The sequence below is a fragment of the Typopeltis vanoorti genome, chromosome 17 (genome assembly GCF_054136105.1).
Source record: "Typopeltis vanoorti isolate ZY-2024b chromosome 17, IOZ_Tvanoo_1.0, whole genome shotgun sequence".
Classification (NCBI taxonomy): domain Eukaryota; kingdom Metazoa; phylum Arthropoda; class Arachnida; order Uropygi; family Thelyphonidae; genus Typopeltis; species Typopeltis vanoorti.
In genome coordinates, this window is record NC_143565.1 from 65,044,269 (window position 1) to 65,066,383 (window position 22,115).

The following is a 22,115-nucleotide window of genomic DNA, read 5'->3' on the forward strand; positions in this document are numbered from 1 at the left end:
TACTGTTCGACAAGTACCTGTTCTAGAAATCACAACAGATATCAGATGTGTTATTTATTTTCATGGTATTGATGACAACACAGAATGATAAGAAAAAAAAACTTTTATTAACTTATTTGCTGATATTTTGCTGGTATTATATCCAGCATCTTCAGAGCACGAAAACAGTTTGTTACAGTATGCAAAACAACAGCAATTTGGTGTAATAGCATGACTAGTTTTAAAAAAATTGTAATGGACAACACAAGGAACTAAAGTCATAATTAGGCACCATCTATATTGGAAAAAGAGAAAACAAATATTAATTAGATCTTAAAATGACTGTCTCCCAGATTTTTGGTAAATTTATACAGCCATACTTGTTAAGGTTTGGACTATGTTTTAAAGCTTCTTTAGATTCCAGAAACAATTTCTCTGACTTATAATGACTTCTCTGTAGCACTTTTGTTTTTTTCCAATTGATCCTGTGCGATGTGGCATCCAAGGCCACAATGATAGTGCTGGATGTATTTTTTATATTCACCAAGGCGGATGTCAGCAGTTCTTCCTGTCTGTCCATAGTAAGCCCGGTCACAAGAACAGGGCACTTCATAAACTCCTGGATGTGATAAAGAAGAGCGGTTGTCCTTGAACGGATGAGTGTTTCCAATTTGACATAAGGTTTAAATACGATGCCTAGCTGATATTTATTTGAGCACTCTAGATATACCTATCTATATCTTTTTAGATGTACTGTGAATGTATGGGATGGTCACAGTTTTGCTGCAGTCTTCTGTGGTAGGCAATGGATGGGATTTCTGCGCAGCATTTAGTATTTTTTCTATCCTATGGAGATTATAGCTATTGACTAAGAAGGTGTGACTTGAGTGAGTGAATTCAGCAGTAAGAGCATTGGAATAAATATAGTACTCCCACGCTTGCAAGAGATTTGCTTGGTGACTTGCCAAGAATAGTCGATTCTTGCTGAAGGGGATGTAAGAATTGGTTGCCAACATGCGAAATCACATGCTTTCTTGTCTATCGCTGTACTAGTAGCTTGATTTTTGTTGTCACAGAAGACGGATTGATTACCCTATTATCGGAATGGATTCTCCTTGTGACATGTGCAGAAGTGAAGTGTCAAAGGGTTTTGCATCTATGGGCATACTATAGCTCTGTGAGTTAGTGTTTTTAGGATACCATATTGTTGAGCCGGATGATGGTGTGTTTGTGCAAATATCTCCCTGTATGTGTGAATTTTCTATAAACAGAAAAAGATAAGGAACCATCTGGAAGCGTGTGATTAGTGTATCCAGGAAGGGCAGACAGTCATTAGTGTTTTTGTTGATTTTGGTGTTTTTTGCGTACTGGGACAAACTGTTTTTGTGCTCTGAAGATGCCAGATATAATACCAGTGAAATATCATCAAATAAGTAAAATATTATTTTCTTATCATTCTGTGTTGTCATCAGTACTGTGAAAATAAATAACATGTACAGTAAACACATCAAATGTATCTATGACCCACTCCAATAGTGGCTAAGAGTATTTATTTGAATGTGGACAGCATTTTGATAATATTCCAACTCTCCAAGTGCAACATTCCATATAAAGAAATGTTGTTTAAACATTTCTTTATATCAAATTAAACAACAACTAAACAAATAAAGGTCTGGCAAAGATTTATGCTGACATCTCTGAATGGCCGTCATTTTTAGCTTATCAAGGTGGTCCCTAGAAGGCACCTTGACAGAATATTAATTTCTTTTCAGTTGCAGTGTAAATTGTTTCTGCAGCAATCTGATTGAGTGTTATGTGTTTTACTGCAAAGCACTCAATTATAATTTATGACATTTATTTTATTTATTCATATGGAGTCCCCCCCCTTCCTCGTCCCTATTGGGGCGAGTTGAACCTCCTCATGGGGGGTTAAGTATTTATGGCTGTAGATCCATGTGTTCACAGGGCCGGTTTGCCTGCTTGCAGGATGAAAAACCCCAGATAAACTGGGGGAAAAATCCTGCTGTCCATGTCCAAGACTGGCTAACTTGGCTATGGCTGAGGAAGATCCTTCAGCTCCTCACGTTGGCGATGGGCATCGAACCCAAGACACTCCTTCCTCAGGCATATGGTTGCGAAGCACAAAGCCACTAGGCTAACTGCGCAGACATTTATGTCATGAAGATTTATGCTGCTCAGAAATAAAGAAAAATATTAATAAGTTCAGAAATTATTTTCTTTTGGTGTTTATACTGCGGAGTACTGCTACGGATTTCATTTAGAACATATATCCATGCATAATTTGAAAAATATTTTTATGGTCATGCAACCTTTAGCTTAGTCTGTTTTATTCTCTCTTCTTGAAGGTATATACCAGAGTTTATAATTGACATCTTTGGCAATGTGATGACAACAACTGCGAACAATCTTGCCATTATATTTCGTTGAAATTATCAGGTTTTTTTAGGAACACCTTCTCTTTATGATTTTTTATTAAAATAAAAGCATGGATTCAAGTTGATCAGAGAAGTTCAGAAATGCCTATAATTTTGATGATTGGGAAAATGGTATGAGATTATCCATTAACAATGGATAATGCAGTATTTTCTTTGTGTGGTGGCATCATAAATATACTGCTGAGTATTCAGAAAAACTGAGTTGTCATCAATTGGCCATAGGAATGTATTTTGCAACATAATAGTATTATTATCATGCCCCCTCCATACAATGAGTCTTGTGATTCAAGACTCATCGTGGGAGGTCCTGCCTAGACAACATAGTATCATATCACTCCTATAAACTCATTCACCGTTTGTGCTTTCACTTCCCTATCAGGCAATGCATTTTATGGTCCAGTCACCCTCCATGCAATAAAGTGACTCCTCACAATCTTACTCGAGACTTTCATTTGTAACTACCAGAGTTGGTCTCTTGTCTTCACCCAGTCTCTTTGTTCTACCATATGAAAGTACTCCCCAGTGTCAACCCTGCAACTCTAAACAGTTTAAATGGTTCACTAATTTCACCCCTCCTTCTATCTACTAAACTTTGCATTTCCACATACCCTTAATGTATCTTGAGAACTAACATTGTACAGGCTTGGTATAATTTTTTGTTATCACCCTCTGCACTCAGTTTATCCCTTCCAAATCCCAGTAATCTAACCATGGCACAATAATAGATGTCGTCTGATCATGGCTTTATACAATGCAGTTGTCACTCTTCTATCCCTGCTAGTCACATCCTTCTCAGTATTTCAGCAATCCTCTGGATTGCCTTTACTACCAGGGCCGCCCCTAGGAATTTTGCTACCCTTTCTCCCTTATTTTTTGTATAGTTTATGCCAACTTTGCCGCCCCATGCAAATGCATATCTTGCACCGTCGGTAGAGCTGGCCCTGTTTACTACCTTTTGCAATATGTCCTCTAAATTTCGATTTTTTTTAATCATCATCATTCCAAGCTCCCTTGCCTCCTCTGCTTCCTCTAGTACATTTATTCCAATAGAATATGTAGCCTCCCATCAATGGATTCCAAACTTCAAGACTTTGTTTTGTTGAACTGACATCCCCATTCATTTCTCCATCTATCCAGCTTATTCAAATCCACCAGAAGGGCCACCACATCTGCACTATTACTAATAACTCTTCCCAACTTTACATCATCTGCAAACAACTTTCCCGGCAGTCCATTGACAATATCACTGGTATACAAGTAAATAATTCAGATCCCAGTACTGAGCTTTGTGGAACCCTTCTTGTAACCTTCTGCTTCCTTGATACTGCTCCCTCATACACAACTCTCTGATATCTGTTAGACAGCCAATCCCCAATCCGATATACTAAGCTGGCACCATAACCTCTTTTATATTTGTGGTTTTCGTTTGATATCATTTGTTATCTATCTTGCTCCAAGTTGTGTTCTCTTTTTACTCGAAGTATGTAACTTGCTATTCTGGTGATATCTTGCCCTTCCAATTCTTTCATCCATGGAATTTATTTATTTTTTATTATTGTGCCAAGCTGATTTCTAAGATAATTATAATTACTTGCCTTATAACTCCACATAAATTACTTTCTCTTAGATACCTCTGCATATCTATTCATCTCCCAAGACTATATTGTCACTCTCTCCAAGTGGGGGTAGGGATGTCATCTCGGTCACAATCACATCTTCTAAACCTAAACTCTCGAACCTCATGTTCCTTCTACTACATATTAAGACATTTGTCTACTAATAAATTCCAGAAATTCTATTCTCTTAATGCAACATGCTGTTTCCTCTTCCCAATTTATACTGATGTAGTTAAAATCTCCCATAATGATCACTTGTTTTGCACTTGCCAAGCTCAATTGCCTGAACATCTCCTGCTTTTCACAGTCTGTGTTCTCTGACTTATAGCAACAATCTACTAAATATCCTGCCCACCTCCATCTCACAACATATGCTCTCAAAATCATTGGTGCCATTTCCCTCCAAATACTTCACTCAATCGAACACAACTTATCACCTATCATAAGTAATACTCCAACACACTTGTCCTTAATATCTTTCCAAAACATGCTATACACTACTACTTCTATTCCTGTCAGTATATCATTTTCCGTCAACAATGTTTCAATGTTCCAGTAATCGTTGGACAGAAATTCTATTCTAAGGGTATCCTACCACAAATGCATCCCCTTTATTCTTAATGTCCCTGGCTTTTGTATAAAGAAACATCAATGCATTGTCAATGTTTCTATACCTATTATTATTCTCTCCAGACTCATTAGACTCTGTATTGCACCACGTGTTCACCCTCCTTCCAAGTGGCTATTCCCACAAAAGACCCTGTAGGCATCTGGAGAGAATAGCATTCTCTCCAGATGCCTACATCCTTCCTCATTAAAATGTAGTCCATCTCTCACTTGCATATACTGTAGCTCTCATCTATCCTCAAATACACTCCAAGCATCCTCATAATTCAAGCATCTCTATCAACACATTCTCACTGTGTTGCTATGCAAGTACTTATAAAAGTACTGTATAGCAAGTACTTTAAAAAAAAAAAAGTAGCATTAATAAGTAGTGATTAATTAATAGAAACTGGAAAAGCAGATTTGGATTCATACTTTAAAGTTTGGCATGGGATAAATAAATTGCAGATGTTATCTCCAAAAAGAGAATTTTTTAAAAAAAAGTTTGAATTTTCATAGCACCTCTACAGCACATCATTATGAATAGCCTGGGTGAGTTATGTGTTAAAGAAAATAGAAAGTCCATTCTAGAGATAAATATCGAACTTTTTTCGAGCTACATCACATGTACATTTTTAAAGCAGATTGATGGTTCCACACCAAGCAGTGAAGATCATTATGTGTCAGCAGATTAAGTTAGCACCTATTTCAGATAGATGCATATTGTTATTGTTTTTGTTGAGCCCCATAAATGAGAGGTTGGTTGATCAACCTATAGTATACATACGAGGGTGGTCTGAAAAGTTCTCGGCCTAACAATGACATAATGAATTTATAATTTCAAAATTTTTCAACATAATCTCAATTAAGACTAATACATTTATTCCAGCGATGCTCCAGGCCATTATCCTGTCCCTGTAGTGGTTCTCAGTAAGATTGCAAAATACCCCTCTACAGCTGCAATCACCTCTTGATTCGAAGAAAAAAATGCTGACCACCTAGGCAGATTTTTAGTTTTGGGAAGAGATAGAAGTCTGATGAAAGATTATTTTTTTCTTCTGCAAACTGGGTCTTATCTCAAGAATTTTCTCGTCTAGTCTGGTTAAAAGATTGGAAAAATATTCCCGTTATTGTTTTACCCTTTTCAAGATAATTAATAAACTAAATGCCTTTAGCATCCCAAAACACCGATGCTATGACCTTTCCTCTGATGGAACCGACTTTGCCTTCTTTCGCACTGAACAACCGGCTTCTGTTCACTGTTTTGACAGCTGTTTGGATTCTGGTGTGTAATGGTGATTCCCAGTCTCATCCATAGTAATAAATCGACACACAAAATCAGTTTTATTCTTGTTAAAACACTCCAAGCACTGTTCAGAGATTTTCATGCACGTGCGTTTTTGATCTGCTATGAGCAAACACGGCACCTATCTTGCGCAAAGCTTTTTCATTTGCAATTTTTTATGCAAAATATTATTATTATTACCTGACACTTCCAGGGAGTCCAAAAACTCATCGAGGGGGGGCACCTACTCTACAACTCTGTCTCCATCCATGAACCGCAACTACAGCAATGCCATCGACTGCCCACTACCACTACTAGTATTTTCACTGACAATCACAAACATCTATGCCCATATATATCCTACACATTCTTTTGAAATGCCTATAGTCCCAGCAATTTGACTCGCCAGTCATCCAATATCATATCGTGCACTTGATCAATGATTTCTAGTGTTGTTACACTTTTTGGACTTCCTTCATGTGGATCATCTTCAAGGCTGGTATGGCCACGCTTAAACTCCACAACCCATTTCTTAATTGTTGAAAACGAAGGAGAAAAGTGCCCATAAACGTTTATGAACTTCGAATGAATTTATTTTGGTGTTAAACCTTCTTTTACAAAGAATTTTATAACCATGATACTCAATTTTATCCATTTTAAGGGATACAGACAGCTGTATAAAACAAACTATTTGATAGAATGACTTGCAATTTCAAATGGATGCATTTGACAGATGTACCAACTACTTAGGGGAAAAAAAAAATCTTGCTGATAGTGTTGCCATATATGGCCAAGAACTTTTCAGACCAACCCCGTAAATGGCATGTATGGGTATTTTGTTAAATTTATGAAACTACATTCATATCAGCATGGAAAATCTTTTTTAAACTTCAGAAATGTTGGAAAGAAAAGAAAACCAGTATTATTTTTGACCTTAAAAACATAAGCTTAGGAAATGCAATTAATGAAATTTTGTGTAAATATTTTTTAACTGTTAGTTGAGAAGTATTAAACTTTGGGGCACTATTTTTGGAAAAATTTTCTTCTCTTGCATTCCAAAGATTATAATTTTAAATAGTGGCCAAAAGTATCAACACAATGGAATAGATTTGCTTTTTATTTCTATAGTAAGTTTTAAAACTATTAGAAGTTTAGGTTTAGAAAAGCTTTCAGTGATAAGTTCTAAAAAAGCATAGTTTTTTTAGAACTACTGAGCTAGGAGTGATGTTAGCTTGGTCCACCTTTGCTACGAGTTGTACTACCTTACCTCAGTTCTGAAGTTCAGGTGCAAACTCTGTTTGCTCACACTTAGATAAAGGATTAAACTAAATTTATTATAGTCAAACCAAGTGAAATATAAAATTTCAACATCTTTCTCTAAATCCAGAATAATTTAATATTAAGGTGGCACACCTTTTGGCAACTCCTATAGTTGCCAAAATATAGGTAAAGATGACCTCTCCACTTGTGCCTTGGTATCTCCACTTCTGGGCTTGGCTCCCGCTGACGAGATCTCAATAAAGGTTGAAACTGGTCTGGGTAGTGGCCCTTCCCTTAATGCATAACATTATACATATCTGCAAGGAGATGTGTATAATGATAGGAGATACAAGGAGATACTGAGATTGGAGTGATGTTAGCTTGGTCCACCTTTGCTACAAGTTGCCCGGTGTTGTACTACCCTACCTCAATCCTGAAGATATTTTCAGGCGCAAACTTTGTTCGCTCACACTTGGATAAAGGATTAAACTAAATATATTATAGTCTAACCAAGTGAAAAATAAACTTTCAACAAAAATATGAATCATTATACTGTAAGCAAAAATTTACTTCTGACAACACGCCTACTAAGAAATGGGTTGTGAATATTTCTGGATGCCCTTTCTGATGCCAAGATTAGTGTGTTGGCTAAAGGCCATGATTTTGCTTTGGTACCTAACTCCATTCTGTATCTTGATTTTCTGCATAACATTAAACTCAATCTGTTAGGACTTTCAAACAAAGATGCTAATAAACTATGCTTTGAAGTTGCTGCTTTACTCTTTAACACCCTAACCGGCCAGGACGACTATAGACAAAATTCTATAACACCTGTTGAATAACATGGATAAGAAGTGCAATTAGGTCTCACTATTTCATCCACCATGGCCGGTAGAGAGATTAAAATAAAATTACCTCTATGTAATTTATCTAGTGTTGAAACTCATGTGCTGTTTTCATTAAGACAAAAAAGCACTATATCTATTCCAAAAGCATATAAAGGAAAAGCTGTAGTGGTAATGGATAAAGCCAACTATGAGAGAAAGATAGACTTCCTTTCAGGATATCTCCACCTATCAAGAAATTAGTTATAACCCTAGAAAAACACAAATTAAACAATTAAATAAGCTGCTCGATGAAGTTGTTATTTGGGATCAAAATACGTTTTGGATAAGTTGCACACCCATTTTGAAAGGACTTATCGTTTATATGATCTCCCAGAAGTTCATAAAGAAGGTTGTCCAGTAAGACCCATCATGAATTGTATTGACTCTCCCACCTATAGAATTGCTAAATTTCTTTCACATTTATTAACTGCCCATAATGGACAATCCAGATCATTCATCAAGAATATTCAAATACCAGAGTCAGATTTGTTAGTCAGCTTTGATCTTGTTTCCCTTTTTACCAACATTTTCTGTTATCTGACACTTAGTTTACTATATGATGATTTCCTTCCTGGTTGTTGTGAAGATTTTTGAATTGGTTATGTAATCAGGATATTTCAGCCAAAAAAACAAGATCTATATGCAGGTTGAAAGCACTACCATAGGTAGCCCTCTGTCTTCACCTTTGCAGACTATTTTTTGAACTATCTGGAAGATGCCTTGTTCTCATTCATTCATCCCGAACCCTCTCTTTGGTTTTGTTACATCAATGTTTTGCTGTTTGGCCTCATTTCTTACAACGAATCAATAGCCTTCATCCACGCATTCATTTCACCTTAGAAAAAGAAAATGCTGGTAGTTTACCATTCTTGAACATCCTTCTTACATGCACAGCCTCTGGTATTTTGTCAACTAGTGTTTATCAAAACCTACTTAACTCACAGATACACTCATCAAAAGTCTGCTCATCACACCTCTAAAAAAATTGGTGTTATCAAATCTTTAATTAATAGAGTACATAATGTATGCTCCTCTCCTTCAATCTTACAACAAGAATTTCTCACTATTAAAACTTTAATGAAATCAAATGGTTACAACCCTCATAAAATCCAGCAAATAATTGACTCCTATGTTCCAACATTTAAGTATTCTTCAACAGACTGCAGGGTTCCAATCACTTATATTTCTGAATTCAGGTATCTCTGAACCTGTTGGTAGAATTCTAAAGAAGTATCACCTTATTCCCACATAATTTTGTATCAACAAAATTTCTAATCTGTTACCACCTACAAAAGATAAATTGTCACCTCTGTCGTTGGGTGTTTACCAGATACCTTGTTAATGTAATTTGATACACTTTAGACAGATAGGCTATTATGTGGAAAAAAGAATTAATGAACATAGATATGTGAAACCTCAAAAGTCTGGTCTGACACAGCATAGTATTGACATTAAACACGGTATCTGGTGGAATGAAGCTTGTCTTCTCCATAGAAGTAGTTTTAAATATTGAACGCCTTTTCAAAGAAATTTGCGAAGCCCTTTTACAATGGCCTAATCTGAATCGGAACAGTTGTCACTCTCTCTCTCTCTCTCTTTCTCTTTATCTCTCTCCCTCCCTCACCCAAAAGTTTAGGAGATTCTTATTTTATGTAAACATCAAAAATAGTTTGAATGTTATTTATTAATACTGATTTCTAGCCTTGCAGCAACTGTTTTTTAATTAATTTTAAACTAATTAAACTAATTATTGTATATACCTTGTATTCCTGCTCTTTGATTTGCTTGTTTCTACATGCTGATGATGTACTGTTATTTTCAGTATGAAATATCTCTACTTTCATTAGAGTTAATTACTGTGGTTATTGTGTAATTTGCTCAATTTGCAAACAATAACCAAAACAATAATTTATTGTTTATTGTTTTGGTTATTGTTTGTTAGTGGACGTATTTAAAGCAATTGTGAAATATATATGATCATGTAAGGGGTTATTTAATAGTATTGATATTATTTCAGGGAAATATTTATTTAACCACATTTCATTTTTTCAGGGAGGAACTCATCGTGGAGTTAATGACTTTAATGAATTTAGTCACTCTCAATCATCTCAAGGATCATCAAATCACATGACAATAAATGATACTGTAAGACAGAATCAACCAAGTACGTCATTGGTAATACATTCTCAGAGTCGCTCATCAGAAGTAGATGACAGGAGGAATGTTAACTATGAAAGCCATCCAGTAGATCTATCTAGCCCTAGACCAGATGGACGTTTTGGGCACATAGAACTTTCAGAATCTCATTCTGGACTTCCATTTAGGAACTATAATCAAGGTGAAACTACTTATGAAAATGGACTATCTTCTACATCAACCAGTATATCAAATCGCAGTAAGCTATATATTTTTTATTTTAAATTATTTTAATTCATATTATTTTTGCCTAAGTTGTGTGTGTGTGTGGGGGGGAGTGTACCAAATCCTCACATTTTTTATGTTTAAAATTTAATGCCATAAATAAAACATTAAAATCTGTGCTGCAATAGGGATCACTCATACTACTCATATGAGTGGTCCCTATTTCAGCACTTCCCACTTTGTTCATTATTTATCATCGATATGAGAAAGACTTGTTATAAAAATATTATATATAGATAAAAATGATTTTCTTTGGAGTAGTGCACTTGCATTAGATGTTTCCAGCCTTTATCTAGTAATTATAATATTTCCTCTAATAACCATTGGATGTCTGAGTTCATGGGTATATGCATACATGTACTTGTGCTATTGGACAGAGTAGGATGTGAGATATGGAGGTTAGAGAACAAGGACATTTAACATTTGGAGTATTTCCATTAAGAAGTTTCATATGAACATAGGCAAAGGTTTTATGCATGCATGAGTTCTGTTATGGGAAAGTAAAGTGTCATGGCAATTCCAAGTAGTTTAATGTTTTTCACAAAAATATTTCTTCAATTTAATGCATATCAGAATAGGTCTGTGCTAATACTGTCATTCATCATACATTTCTTTGTTTATATCTATAGCTCTTGTTAAATGTTCATCTTAAGTAAGGAAACATATTAAAAGTATATCTTTCTGTATATACTTTTTGTTGTTATTTTATATTTTATGTGAATCCCATGGAGGAAAAGTTGCAACTATCACTGTGAATGTCACTTCTGTTCAACTTCTTTTTGTAAGTTGAACAGTGGGTATATGTATAAATGTGACATCTCTCACTTGGGTGATAGAAGAAGCTACTAATGGCACATCTCAAAGAAAATTTGTATATTGTACAAGTTACTAAATACTATAATTCAAAAATTATTTAACTTAGCTACCTCTAAGGTTATTTTATTAAGTATTATTGGTTTTTACTAGAGAATGCATATTTTTTGTTGCAAGGTAATTAAAAACAGTATCGACATATGAAAAAATTAAAATAACTTAAATGACTTAACTGATATTTCACTTTCCAGGTTAGAAACTGTATCTGCTAAATTCAGACAAGTCAAATATGAATGCATAAATTTGCAACTGGATTGTTTCAATTTCTGTTATGGTTATAGATGAGCATTCACTGTTCTTATAATCCATGTGAAACAAGGGTATAGTTTGCATGAATAATGTTAATAATAATAATAATATTATTAGAGACACCTCAAGGGAGTCAGGGACTCATTGAGGGAGGCCACATACTACATGCATCAGCTAGCATTCATTCTCAGCTCTTATATATTCCCTCTTGTCCTTTCCTCTTCCTTCATAAAATGAAAAATTCCATGAACTGAAATCCCATGACTCTTTCAGAGGTTTGTCAGTCTCAATCATATCATCCCTCTTTTTTCTGTTTGCTAGTGTCTGCATTCTACAAATACTCAATCAATTCATAATCAGTATTCCACAATCCTGATATCATTTTTAAGATTCTCCTTTGCACTCTGTCTCCACTCTATCAGCATCGCCTTGAAAACCAGGAGACCAGACCTGTGCACAATAGTCCAAGTGAGGTCTTATCAAGGCCTTTTAAAGAGGCCAAATGACATTCTTATTGTTACATGTCAAAGTTCATTTCAACATTGCAATTATCCTCTGAGTTGTTATTATTATTATTACGGGCAACTCCAAGGAGTCCTTAGACTCATCGAGGGAGGCCCTAAACATCATATCAAGAACAACTATTTGACATTTGCACAGTATCTATCATACTTAGCTTTGAATTTATTTACAGTCATGACACCCACAACAAACTCTGGCAGTTTATTACACTCATTCACCACTCTCCAAGTAAAACAGCTAGTTCTAACACCCTTGTTAACTACACTCTTGCTCAGTTTCCATGGATGGCCCTGGTTCTCCCATTACCAGACCTGTTCTGAAAAATTTCCTCTGAATTAATCTTGTAAAAACCCTTCAGTAATTTGAATGTCTCAATCATATCACCCCTTTTCTGCCTATCAACCAATTTCTATAACCCACAGATCTTCAACCTGTTCTCGTAAGGTTCCTTCCATAGACCAGCTATCATCTTGATCACTCGCCTCTGGATCCTCTCTACCTCCTCTCCATCAAGAAGAAACCTAGGGGCCCAGATCTGGGCACAGTAGTCAAGATGGGTCTTATCAAGGCTCGATAAAGAGGAACAATAACTTGCTAATCTCTGCTTGTCAAAGTATTCTTCAGTAACCAAGTGATCTGATGAGCTGATTTAACCACTTTTGCTGTTTGCCCCCCTAAACTTCAACTCCCTATCCACCAGCATGCCCAACCACCAATGGAAGTTGGTGGAAGTGTAATCCACCAACTTCCATTGGTGGAGTACACTTCCACCAATGTGATATACTGCTGCTAATTTTTTTCACCCTAAAATGCATAACCTTACACTTTCCTACATTAAACTGACATCCATTCTCATTAGCTCAGACTGCCAATCTATCCAAATCATCCTGCAAAATTTTGACATCATGTGCATTCACTATTGCTCTTCCCAACTTTGCATCATGAGCAAATAAATGAACAGTTCCTCTCAGATCCTTTCCTATATCATTAATGAACAAATTAAATAGCAGTGGTCCAAGAACAGGACCCTGCGGCACACCACTCCACTCCTGAATAAACTACTCTCTGATATCTCTCCATCAACTACCCTCCTATCCATCTCACCAACCCTATATCCATCCCCGTGTGCTGCAGTTTACTGATTAGAATTCTGTGTGGTATCCTGTCAAAGGCCTTAGCAAAGTCCAGCAGTGTCACTGTAAATCCATTACCTTTATCCAGTTCAGTTGTCACTGTATTATAAAACATGAGCAAGTTACTGAGGCATGATCTACCTTTCACAAAATCATGCTGTCTTCAATACAGTATCCCATTTTCATCTATTCATTCCTGTATTTTGCTCTTGACTAATATCTCCAAATCCTTGACAATGATTCCTGATATGCTGATTGGTCGGTAATTTACAACAGCAGTCTTGGAACCTCCTTTATGCAATGGAACTATCCCCCCCCCCCCCCCCTTGGGACTAATCCAGAGCCAAGACTTAAATTAAACAATTTTGTCAAGGGAACTGACAATTCCTTTGCTGCTTCACCTACGACTCGAGCTGATATACCATCGAATCCCACAGATGTATTTACGTTAAGGTTCTGTGATATACTATTAACCCATTTCATTCACTTCAATTCCTGTATCAGCCATTTGTTCTCTAATTCCTGTAATATCACAGCCTGGATAATATACTATTGCAAGGTGTTCGCTTAGTAATTATACTATTTCAGCTGATTCTGTTACCTCCCTGCCATTGGCATTCCTTAGAAATCATTTTGCCGTATGCATTTTTTCTTTTACTTGCAGCATATCAAAAGAACTGTTTGGGATTCACTTTAGCTTGCATTGCTAATTTCCTTTCATAATCTGCTTTTGCTTTTCTTACTACACTAGTTACCCTTCTGGCCTGTGCTTTGTACTGTTCGTGTCACTGCAGGTCACCTTTCTCCTTTAATTTCATCCACAATTGTTTCTTTTTTTTTGCAGCTCAAGCTTAATGGTGTTATTCATCCTTTGACTCCCATTTGATTTACTCTCCATACTCTAAGTATGCAGTCAGCCATTACCTTCCTCAAATGCTCCTTAACCCTTTCCCATGCACTATCACATCAAGCCCTTGCAGTTTAACATGCCATGGCACTGATCCAAGCAATCTCCTAAGTTTGTCATACTTACCAGCCCAGTAATTCCACATATACCCTGTCTTAATTGAAAATTCCACACATTTAGACACTTCCCAGGTACCTTATGATCACTCTCACCAATTGGTGGCAATATGGTCATATTCATAATAGTCAATTTCTCAGATGCAGTTACTAGGTCAAGCACTCTTGAACCCCTAGTATATTCCATTACATGCTGTCGCAGATAGTTATCCCTTAGTAACTGCATAAAATCTAATTCCTTCTTCCCATATGTTCTCTTCTCCCTCCAATCAATGTTACCGTAGTTGAAATCCCTCATAATAATCACCTGTCCTCCACTCATTTAGTCTATTTGCCTATGCATACTGTCTCCATCATCTATTCCATCGCCTGGTCTGTAGCAGCACCCGAATATAAATTTTGTACTGCTGAGCAGATGGCCTCAGATGTGCTATTTTCACTATCCTGAAGTTGACCTTCTATTCTCTGTGGCTGCAGCTCATCAGCTATCATCAATAACACTTCTCCTCCATTCTTTTCTCTCTGTCTTTCCTGAACACACTATACCACTCACATTCTATCCAACTAACTATATCATCTTCTGTTAGCCATGTCTCACTAATGCCAATAACCTGTGGCCAGGAAGAACTAACCAAGGCCAAAAATTCCTCCTCCTTATTCCGAATACTCCTGGCATTAGTGTATATAAAGTGCAGAAGTCCCCTAGCCCTACCCCTATTTTATGCCTTATACTAACTATCCCAGTTTGGTTTGTTATCCTTCATCCTGACTCAGGCATATTATACACATTCTTACACTCAACTGCCTCACCGATGTCTGCATGTCCACTTAACAGTATCCCCACCCTCCCTAAAAGCTCTAGTTTTTCTTATTCTGCACATCCACTTTTACTTCATTCAGCAACAATTTTTCCAGTCCCGAACACCAAATCCATCCAGATGCAAACCATCCTCCTTGTATAAGTCCTTTTACCCATCAAACTCACTCCACACCACCCCTCCTACATAACTTACGCATAGAGTCATTCGCAATTATGGCCCTCCTTCTCAACTCTACTCTCTCACACCGCGTAACGGACTAACTAACTATCTTAACTCTCTCACTCTTTCCTTTTGCACCGCTAGTAATTCTTTCCAGTCCTCTCTCATAGCAAATTTTTCACCTTTTAAATCATTCGTTCTGGCCACTACTATCGTTTCTTTCACCTTATGCTTCTGTGCTCTATAATAGCCTCGCTTACGTTATTAATTTTCGCACCCGAAAAGCACGATTTTGTCAAACTCTCATCTATTACACCTTTTACTAATATTTGCAATCTTTGCTATATGACTCTTGAACTTCTTCCTATCTACTAACTACAAGATCCCTAGCCTGATAAGTTTCTTCTGACATATTTCAACCAATATAATATAACACTGCATATCTAATCTGACCGAAGTGTATTATTTATAAGATGATTTATATTTAGTATGATTTTTGAAGTGTATGATTTACATCAGACAGCTTAAGTCCAATTAGGGTAGAAATTCAAGAAAATAATGATCGTAACAATGTCTCATGTAGTGGTGAGTTTTGGGGGTATCTGGTGTGAAGTGGAGGCTAACAAAATGAAGTATATGGTAGGGTGTTGTTACAGACTTGGCAGCTCATTTGCAGGGGACAAAGAAATGCATCTCCAATTTAGCCTTATGGGTACTAAATGAGTGATCATTATGGGTGACTTTAATTATCCAAACATTGATTGCATAGGAGAGAAATCTCATGATAAGAATGAAGAGGAATTTATTGAATTGTTGCGAGACAATTTTCTCAAGCAGCATGTAAATGAAGGAACTCGAGGTTAAAGAGTGTTAGATTTATTCATAGCCTCAGGAGGGGTCCATGTTAAGAATATAACTATTTTCCCACCAGTTGGTTACAGTAAACATTCTGTGCTTTCTTGGGAAGTATCTAATTATGTTGATGTTCCCATTAGAACAGGTTACATGCTGAACTACGAAGCTAGAAATTATGATCAATTTGAGAGAATACTATCTTTGGTATCAGTTACTGAATGGGAATAATGTCAACAGTGCATGGGAAGCTTTGAAAAAAGTGCTTAAATGATGCAGTATCTGAATGTATCCCTATTGTTTCAAAGAATAAATAGGTCGGGAGTGAAATGGATGTGCAACCTTATTAAGCAAGAGATCCACAAGAAGAAGGAGATGATGATGTGGAAAGAATATCATGAGAATAAGAGTTATGAAATTTATAAAGCTCGGGCCAGAAAAGTAACAACTTGTGCAGAAAAGAAATTGGCTATACAAGCTAAAGGCAATCCAAAAGAATTTTATCGTTATGCTGAAAGCAAAAGAAAGAATGAATGTGAAAGAATAACTTGTTGGTACTCTAGGTGGTACTCTAGTACCGCCTGCAGTTAATGAGTGCTCACTTTGCTAAGTGAGCATTCATTAACTGCATTAACTCATTAACTCATTAATTGCATACACATATGCAACCATGTGTATGCAACATGGTGCATAGTTCTCCTGATACATTGGATGAAAAATTAAAGGTGCATGAAAATGACCTCGAAGAGCTGTTGCATAACCTGGATAAGAATTTGTCGATAGGGACAGGTGGAATATCAGCATGTTTGCTAAAGGAATGTTCAGCTGAATTTGCTAGGCCTTTCACTTGTTTGTGTAACTCAAGTCTCAGTTCAGCAATGACACCACAGGAATGGAAGGAATGTATAATAGTTCCACTATACAAGGGTGGTGCAAAAACGGATGTGTCTAACTACTGACCTATCAGTATCTCTGATGTGGTAGTTTCTTTATATAAATGTTCATCTTTATATATATGGATCTATGTAGCAGCTTAGCATTTTACAATGGATCATGTGGTTAGCTTTTTCGATTCCATGTTGTGCAAGGCCAGATTTGTGAGGTTTGATAAGATGGATGTGACCTTGAAGTTCAGAGATAGGTTTATATATAGATCTTCCTTCATAGTGAAAAATTTATGGAGGCACAACACACATTAGAATAATTACTTTACTTATCATTAAGAAAGTAACATTCGATGTTTCGACTTCTGTATTGAGATCATCATCAGGAAAACATACATATGTACAGAATACAAGCTACATGACGCTACACAAAAGTAAGATGAATCTAAATGTTTGTTAATCATCTGGTGGTGGTTAAAAAAAAAAAAAAAAAAAAAGCAGAACTACACTAAACAATTTCTAAAGTCCTCTATTAAGATTTCTTCTGTTTGGTGTTGTTCTGGGTGCTATATCGGTTGAAGATGGGTCCTCCTAATTCTTGGAATTATTAATCCATCATTCTTGTTCAGATTTGGATGATCTTTCAGCATTTCACAGGCGCTTTGAATTTTCTTTGAAACCATATTTTGGTACCATGTAAGGACTTAGTGCTTTTCCAGTCAATTCTGTGACATGTTTGGAGTTTGTGGTCTGACAGACCTGTTTTATCCTGGTGGAGGTATTTAATGTGGTGTTTGTGTTCATCTTTTCTAATTCGGATGGTGTGTCCTGTTTCTCCTATGTAAGGTAGGTTACTGGTACACTGAATTTTGTAAACTCCTGGGTGGGCAAGGTATAGAAGAGGACTTTTGGAAGAGCTAAGTAAATTTCTTAATTTTGCTGGGGGTTTGAAGTTTGTTTTAATATTGCATTTAAGTAGTGTTCTATTTTGTCCCAAATGTATGGTATGGCTATGGCTTTCTTGTAATCTTGTTTGCTTTTAATGGCATTTTTATAGGAGGATCTTATTAACTGTTTTTTTATTGTAGCCATTTTTTATAAACATTTAGCTAATAATTTCAAATTCTTAGCAAATTGTTAGGGCTCTGTGTTTGAGGGTGCTGATGACCCCTAGTTTTTGCTCCAGTGAACAGACTCTGAACCAAGAATTTGAAATTATTAGCCAAATAAAAAAACAGTTCACAAGATCCTCCATAAAAATACCATTAAAAGCACAAAATTACATTAAGGGTATTTAAAAAAAAATAGAACACTACTTAAATATAATATTAAGACACGTGTGTAGAGGCTTAAGTGCTGTGAGGACATCATGTTGGAGGCTTAATGGATTTTTTACAACACTCAAAAAGAATTAAAATAGAATTTAATACTTTCTATATTTCGTCCTAGTCACTAGGACATCTACGGGGATTACAAAAACAATTAATGTAACATATGCACAAATAACAAACAATACTAAGCCCAACCACGTGGGTGACACTAAAGTCCTATCTAGGTAGAGCGCCCTCTAAGGGCAGTAGTAGGTGACCTGGAATGTAAGGTGGGAACTCTGGTGATGAGTGTTTCCCAAATCTTCGGAAGCTTAATGCAACCATATTTATTGAGATTTGGTTGGTTTTTGAGAGCTGCTGCTGCTTCTAAGAAAAGTCTCTCTTTCTTGAATTTGCTGTGGTGGAGCATGGTGGTTTTCTTCCATGATACTCTGTGGGTGGTGTCCAAAACATGGTCAGCCAAGCCTGAATGGCCATAGTTGTGTTTGAAGATGTAAGACTTGTGTTCCTCTAGACGGATGGATGCTGATCTGCCTGTCTGTCCAAAGTACGCCAGCTTACAGGAACAGGGTACTTTGTAAACTCCAGGCAGAGAGAGAGGAGGGAGCTGATCTTTCATAGAACGGATAAGGGTAGCCAGTTTGCGGTGGGGCTTATATGCTGTGTGTAGATTGTACTGTTTTAGTATCTTGGCTATTTTTTCAGATGTGCCACGGATGTAAGGTATGGTGATGGCATTTTTAAAATCTTGTTGACGAGAAGGAAGGGGAATGGGGGAGGAGTTGATTATTTTTTTGATACTGTGATCGCTGTAGCCATTGGAGAGGAAAGTGCTGTGTATGTGGTTAAGCTCATTAGTGAGGGCGGTTCCACTGGAACAAAGATTGTGGGCTCTCTTGGTAAGAGTTTTAATAATGCCATATTGTTGAGAGGGGTGGTGGTGGGAGAGTTTGTGAATGTATCTGCCTGTGTGTGGGGGTTTTCTGTATATGGTGAAGGTAAGTGTATCATTAGGCAGGCGTGTGACTAAGGTGTCTAGGAAGGGTAAACAATTGTTCTTTTCCTTTTCCATAGTGAACTGGATTCTTGGATGTAGACTATTGAGATGACTGAGGAAGGAGTCTAACGTGTCTGGGCCATGAGGCCAAATAGAGAACACATCATCTACATATCTTAGCCAGATAGAAGGTTTGAGTGGGGCTGAGTCTATGGCTCGTTTTTCGAAATCTTCCATATAGAAATTGGCAAGGGGGGGGGGGGGTGAGAGGGGGGGAACCCATGGCAGTTCCCTCTATCTGCTTGTAGATTTTGTTGTTCCAAGAGAAATATCCAGAGTTAATGGCAAAGGAAAAGAGATCTAAGATGTCAGAGGGAAAAACGTTTTCTAAGAGAGATAAGGTGTCAATTAAGGGAATATTGGTAAACAAAGAGGAGATATCAAAGCTTACCAATATGTCTGTCTTCTCCAAGGTTAAATTTTCTGTGAGGGCTTTAAAGTGGGTCGAGTTTTTTATATAGGAAGGGGACCTTCTGGTGAGGGGGAATTAGAGAGTTGGCCAGCTGTTTAGATAGTCTATAGCAAGGTGCATTGTTAGCATCTACTATAGGCCTGAGTGGGGAATTGGGTTTGTGGATTTTTGGTAAACCGTATATTCGGGAAGGACGGGAGCAGAAAGGTTTAAGTTTTTTCGTGACATCAGGGGGCCAGGAAGATACTTTTTTGAGTAAAATTTTAAGTTTCTTAACTTGTGTTTTTGTGGGATCGTGTTCTAGCGGGATGTAGGTAGCGCGATCGCGGAGGATAATGTTCATTTTACGCTTATATTCACTGGTATTAAGAACGACTGTGGCATTTTCTTAGAAACAGCAGCAGCTCTCAAAAACCAACCAAATCTCAATAAATATGGTTGCATTAAGCTTCTGAAGATTTGGGAAACACTCATCACCAGAGTTCCCACCTTATATTCCAGGCCACCTACTACTGCCCTTAGAGGGCGCTCTACCTAGATAGGACTTTAGTGTCACCCACGTGGTTGGGCTTAGTATTGTTTGTTATTTGTGCATATGTTACATTAATTGTTTTTGTAATCCCCGTAGATGTCCTAGTGACTAGGACGAAATATAGGCAGTATTAAATTCTATTTTAATTCTTTTTGTGTGTTGTAAAAAATCCAAAAAAAATATTAAGACAACCCCCTGGAAAATTAAGAAATTTACTTAGATCTCCTCTTCCATACCTTGCCCACCCAGGAGTTTACAAAATTCAGTGTACCAGTAAAGGAGAAACAGGACACACCATCCCAATTAGAAAAGATGAACACAAATGGTACATTAAATACCTGCACTATGGTAAATTAGGCCTGTGAGACCACGCACTCCAAACATGTCACAGAATTGACTGGAAATGCACCAAATCCCTACACCGCATCGAAACCTGGTTTGAAAAAATTTCAAGAAGCCTGTGAAATACTGAAATATCATCCATATCTGAATAAGAATGATTGCTTAATTATTCCAAGAATTTGAAGCACCCATCTTCAATCTGTATAGCATCCAGTCTCTAAACAGAAGGAAATCTTAATATGAGAGGAAATGATTAACAAACATTTAGATTCATCTTACTTTTATGTAGTGTAGTGCAGTGCTTCCCAAACTTATGGATGCCAAGGCCCCCTTTGGAAAAATTAAAATATTTCACGGACTTATCGGAAAAAAAATTGTAATATAGACATGTATTGTTATAATATTTATTGTATTTATATTCACTACAATTTATATTCAAGATTTTGCGTTTGTAATCTTTTTTGCGTTTCTTATCAATACCTTTGAAATGAAACATATGAATAAGCATATATTTATTAATATTCATCATCATTATCAAATTCCTGCCATGTACCCTCAAGGGTTGTACAGGATATGATAGTACTACCTGAAAAATTTACATCATTACTATCTACAATTTTCCTCCAAATCAGTCTGTTACTTGTCAAGACTGCAACATTACCAAATCTTATATTTCTATCGTCTAAGGCACTTTGTACCGTATCAATCCACCTATATCTTGGTCTTCCTCTGACTCGTTTTCCTGCCAACCTGGCAGAGAACACTTGTTTTGCTAATCTTTCCTCGCCCATTCTGTTTAAGTGACCATACCACCTGAGATTAGATCTGCTAACGCATTCCTGGATGCTGACAATGTCAAGTTCTTTCCTAATATTCTCGTTTTTATATGATATTGCCATTGATGCCATCTGTTCATGCCTCTAATCTTTCTCAGGACTCTCATTTCTGCAGTGTCTAGTCTTTGGTCAAGTGTTTTACTTCTGACCCAGCTCTCTGATCCATAAGTTAAAACTGGTTTGAACATTGTCTTGTATATACAGCTAATTTAGTGTTCCGACTAATTTCTCTCTTATTCCATATGAATTTATTCAATTGACTTCCTACAATACCAGCTTTGTTGATTCTGTTGTCTATTTCCATATTTAATACCATCTTCACTAAAATTCGTGCCTAAGTAGTTGAAATGTTTTACTTGTTCCACAGGTTCTCCATTCACAACACAGTTGGCATTTTCAATGATTCTACCTATTTTCATTGTCTTTGTCTTTTTATTGCTGGCCTTCATACCATATCTATTACAACAGCTATTCAATTTAGTCAGAGAATCTTGCAAACTTTTAGTGGATTTATTCAGAAGTATAACATCGTCCACATAAAGCAAAGAGCTGACATTAACATCTCCAATTTTGATATCA

At 36.7% G+C, this 22,115-nt stretch overlaps 1 protein-coding gene across 1 annotated transcript in view; it reads left to right on the forward strand.

Annotated features, from left to right (window-relative positions):
• Positions 1 to 22,115, forward strand: part of LOC150097449 (recombining binding protein suppressor of hairless-like) — a 419,037-nt gene that overhangs the window by 70,801 nt on the left and 326,121 nt on the right. The window contains exon 3 of the mRNA XM_090407702.1: positions 10,142 to 10,484. Coding sequence (XP_090263828.1) covers positions 10,142 to 10,484 — 343 coding nt within the window. The remainder of the gene's footprint in view (positions 1 to 10,141; positions 10,485 to 22,115) is intronic.